We start from the raw sequence: 4,525 nt of genomic DNA, 5'->3' as shown, positions 1-4,525 counted from the left end.
CCGGGGGGGGGGGGGGGCGGGGCCCCCGGGGGGGGGGGGGGCGACGAGGAGTCAGATTTCCCCGACGTAAGTGGGCGTGGTCGAGCTTCGTTTAAAGGTTCGAAAGTGGTCCTGGGGGCCAAGCTCCCGAAAATGTTGACAATTTAGGGGTTTCAAAGGCTTATTTAATCGATTTTAGAGTCACTACTAATGTGTAGAAAATATACATGTAATTATTTTTCTCCCCGACGAATTGTGCTTTTTCTCCCCCGGTGGGGGGCAACTCTACCCGACGGGGGACCCTGGCCCCCGGGCCACCCCTGTTTTGTAGTAGGCCTAGTGATACTACGTACACGTTTTAATAATTGTTATTTATTCCTTAACGTTATTATATTTACATTTAAATTTAATGTATTGTTTAAGTATGAATTACTATCTCCATGTTCAATTAATCTTATCTATTAAAATTGTATATTTAAATAATATAGTAATAAGCATAGCCGAGATCTAGCCTAGGCCTAAACGAGTAACTATGTGAGTGTATAAAATTATGAAAAATATGAATAAACGCAAAATTGTGAAAGAATAAAGGAAGAATAGGTAAGAGATTTGGAGCGGATGAAATATTTTCTGAAAATATACAATAGTAGGCCTAGTCAATATGCCGTTATTGCATTACGTTTTTGTAAACATTTTTGGGCACTAATCGCCAGAGGTCTCTGTGACACAGCCTACACTCTTCATAATTCGAGATTATGTTTGTAAAGCCCTGGATGTCCAGACTACCATATTTTATTTGACAAAAACATTGACATGTCTAAATATGGTATTGATGACATTCATGACCATGATAGGCACATCATGACTATACAGTATATGGGCTTACAACGGTTTTTTCGGGTCAAATAGAATTTGATAGTCAGAACAGGGCTTCCCAATATTTACACCATAAGTGTCGTGATACGTCACGTTAGTGACGTACGTGAGTCTTGTATGTAGATGCACGCACACGCATGAAACCGCTGAATGAACTACATGTTATATTTGATAGTCTATCTGTCTGCCTCTTATTGTCTCAACGACTACCCAGAAACACAATACATAGTATTTTAAATGTCATTTAATATACAGTATTATAATAATTCAGTATATTTTAGTGAAGTGAATATTAACCCCTTTTATTTACAATACAACGTCCAATTTCAAGTCACTGATGACTATACTTTTACAAAATACCTTAATTACGAATATAAATTATTTGCAAATGGTTAAATTTTTTAGGGAAATTCTAAAGATAATAATAAGATAAACAAAATAATTAAGTGGGAAAATTCAATTAAATTCGAAGTAGCATTTATTTAATTCCTTTTCCAGTTCAAATAAAAACAAAAATAAAATCCAGAATCATAACAATTTGGGAGAAAGGGACAGGCCCAGGAAGACTCTTGTGGATGGTCAGCCTGAATTAATACAGCTAAAGAGGACACAAAACAAACTCAAAGAAAGAGGACATTAATAAAACAGGACAAAGAAGACAACCGAAAAAAAGAGAGAGAGAGAAAAAAAAAAAAAAAAACAGGGATAGGAACGATATTTACGTTAATTTAAGATGTTTCTTTAGCTGGATTGAAAATGATCTTTTATTAAGGGAATCGGCAACTAGAGGAGGTAAGGAATTTCATAGTTTAAGTAAACCTAATGTGGAAATTGTCTTATGATTGGGAATGTAAACATCAAATCTACCTTAAAGTGCAATAATTGTGAAGAGAGGAATTGAATTTGAAGATGTCACAGAAATACTTTGGTAAAATGGAGGGAGATGATACATACATGAAGATACCTTGTTGGAGAGAGTTAATGTCAGGAAGTTTGAGGAGATGTAAATTGGAGAATAAACTATAGCCCCGTTATTCAACCCCTGGCCGGCGGGTAAATCCGGCCCGCCAAAGACTTTGATCTGGCTCTCGCGCAACATTGCTGAAGATAAATCATTTTCCAACCGGCCCATTTTTAGAAAGCGTTTTTAATGTTTATAGAAACACCACCTAGGCACCCCTACTATTTTATTTATTTTTATTTATTTCAACAATCTTTAATGAGGGTGGTCCATCCAGCCGAATCTGATCATAAGGGACCCTCAATACACATAGTAAGACAAAACAAAAGAGCGTATTAAACTAATTAAATTACAGTAAAATAAATAACAACCTCTCAATACAAAATTTACATAAAGAATTAATTCAAAATTAAATAAAAAACTTAATATAAAAATTAAAATAAAATTACAATTAAAGATGAAAATGAACGAGCAATATTAAAAAACAATAGGCAAAGGGACATTAAAACAACAAAGGGAATAAAGTAGCCTAAACAAAATAATCAAATACATTAAAAATAGATAATAGGCCAATGTATATGAGAGCCATAAATCAAATCACTCTTAATTTAAAGAAAATAAATCAATTTAAATTAATAAATAAAACAGAAAATAAATAATAAGGTAGAAATCAAAAAATGAATTCTCAGTGCAAAAGGCCAAAGAAACAGATTTAAAGGAGGAGTAAGTAGAAGCATTGCGGATATCTAAGGGAAGAGAGTTAAAGAAAGAGGGGGCATTAAAGCTAAACTACTATAGCATTGTTTACAAAAATGTGGCTTTTTCTGAGTGTGGCTCACTGTATCTAGTGGTGTAGGGTATTGACATGGGGAGAGGGAGACAAAATGGTTAAATCGGGCGCTGATATGATGCGATGTTTGCCATTTGGCGGTGCCAGCAGGTCGGGGCATATATTCTGTTAAAAGCTTTAAAAACTAATTTTCGAAAGTGCCATTTCCAGGAAACTAGAGGTATCTACGTTAACAATTTGCTCACCTCAACCCCAACCACTGGTGAGTGGATATGTTTGTGTGGTAGGATGATTTCTAGTGACAGGGTAGGAGAACCTGGAGTGCAAGTTTTTATTTTCTAAAATAAAATGGAGAAGAAAAGAAAATTGTATTCAAATTTAAGTCACGAGTACCATTTCCGACCATCTAGAGGTGTCATAATCATAATTTTTTTTTACCTCCGCCCCCACCATTGTGGGGCTGAGGTGGTATATTTTTTCCTTGGCCCATTTTATTTGAAATCCACCACTATAAAGAAAATGGGTGGGGCTAACATAGCAAAAATGGAAGTACACAATTTATGTCGGCCCACCGCTGGTCTCAACAGATTGGAACTTTCCCCAGCTTAAAAAGGTTGAATACTCGGGAACTAGAGGAATGAGATCGCGGTAGATCGCCAGATATAGGCCTAATCCTGATAGCCTTTTTTTTTTAATAATTTGAAGTTTATTTAGGTTTGAGGGGTATGAATTTGCCCATACAATGTTGCAGTAGCTCAGATAACGAAGAATTAGCGATCAATAAAGTAAACGAAGCAAGTTGATGGGAACAAATGAGAAAAGCCTATGATACCAAGATTTTTGGAAACATTATTTCCAATTTCGCTAATCTGTTTCCTCCAAGTTAAACCACAATCAAGATAAAACCCAAAAAACTTGGTATATTGAACATTTGTATAATGAATTGTAAAGCGCATAATACTAGGTTTCTATGTGCTTGAAACAAATGTCCAAGAGAAGTTGAATAAAAGAGACAAATAAGATGAGGAAGAGAAAAATAAAATGAGGAAGAGACAAAGGAAATGGAACAAGAACAGTCAACAAAATAATATATGGATGAGAAAAAAATTAGTTTTGATTCTGGCCTTGTACAGAAAAGAAAATTAAAACTACAACCAATACAATTGAATTAGGCTATACCCTCTTGTTTGAAACATATAATGGAATATATTACAAAAGAGTACACAGATTCTACTCTCTTATTTTACCAAATAATTATCTCTACCAAACAAATGAAAACAATGACAAAATGTAAGGAAATCGCTTTAATTTCTTTTTACCACATTGTATGACATTAAAAACACGTTTAAAAGGCGTTCCATACCTGTTTTTAAGTAAACTTGGATTCATAGTAGTAAAATGCATGCGATACCCTGCGTCTTTCCCAAACGGTTTGATTGGAGCCATGTTGCACCTGGAATTTACATATAGGCCTACTGTACTCAAATTTTAAAATAATTATTGAAAGATACAATAATGCCAAAAAATTGTGTTGCTAAGCATAGGCCCTAGTGGCTATTTAAACCACTATTAGTCACTCGTAATTATTATTAGGCTTTTGTTTAAATAGGCATAGGAGTAAGTGTTGCTTCAATGTTTAGAAATCACTTACTACCCATGCTGTATTTGCAATTTTGATGTTTTTAATGTGGATTTTCATTATCCACACTAGTCTTTAAAAAATAATAATAGTGCCATAAGACGTTATTATGTACGGTAATTTAAAAAAAAAGTTACCTAAATATGTAATCACTCTTATCAATTTCCGCTCCGCAGTCGCTATTTTGTAAAATTCCACTGTTACCAACAACACTGCAGCTTTTAAAATGTTTTCCTACCAATGGTGACTTCTGGAATAATAATAATAATAATAATAAGAA

The 4,525-nt window shown here is 34.4% G+C and overlaps 1 protein-coding gene across 1 annotated transcript in view; it reads right to left on the bottom strand.

The window, feature by feature from the left end:
• Positions 1-4,525, bottom strand: part of LOC117100857 (sia-alpha-2,3-Gal-beta-1,4-GlcNAc-R:alpha 2,8-sialyltransferase-like) — a 15,785-nt gene that overhangs the window by 3,232 nt on the left and 8,028 nt on the right. Inside the window, exons 4-5 of the mRNA XM_033240694.1 lie at positions 4,383-4,502; positions 3,970-4,059 (exon numbers count right to left, since the gene is read on the bottom strand). Coding sequence (XP_033096585.1) covers positions 3,970-4,059; positions 4,383-4,502 — 210 coding nt within the window. The remainder of the gene's footprint in view (positions 1-3,969; positions 4,060-4,382; positions 4,503-4,525) is intronic.

The sequence above is a fragment of the Anneissia japonica genome, unplaced genomic scaffold (genome assembly GCF_011630105.1).
Source record: "Anneissia japonica isolate Jap-2015-1 unplaced genomic scaffold, ASM1163010v1 scaffold904_len716149_cov161, whole genome shotgun sequence".
Lineage (NCBI taxonomy): Eukaryota > Metazoa > Echinodermata > Crinoidea > Comatulida > Comatulidae > Anneissia > Anneissia japonica.
The sequence above is the reverse complement of the archived record's forward strand: the minus strand, read 5'-3'. Positions and strand labels throughout refer to the sequence as shown.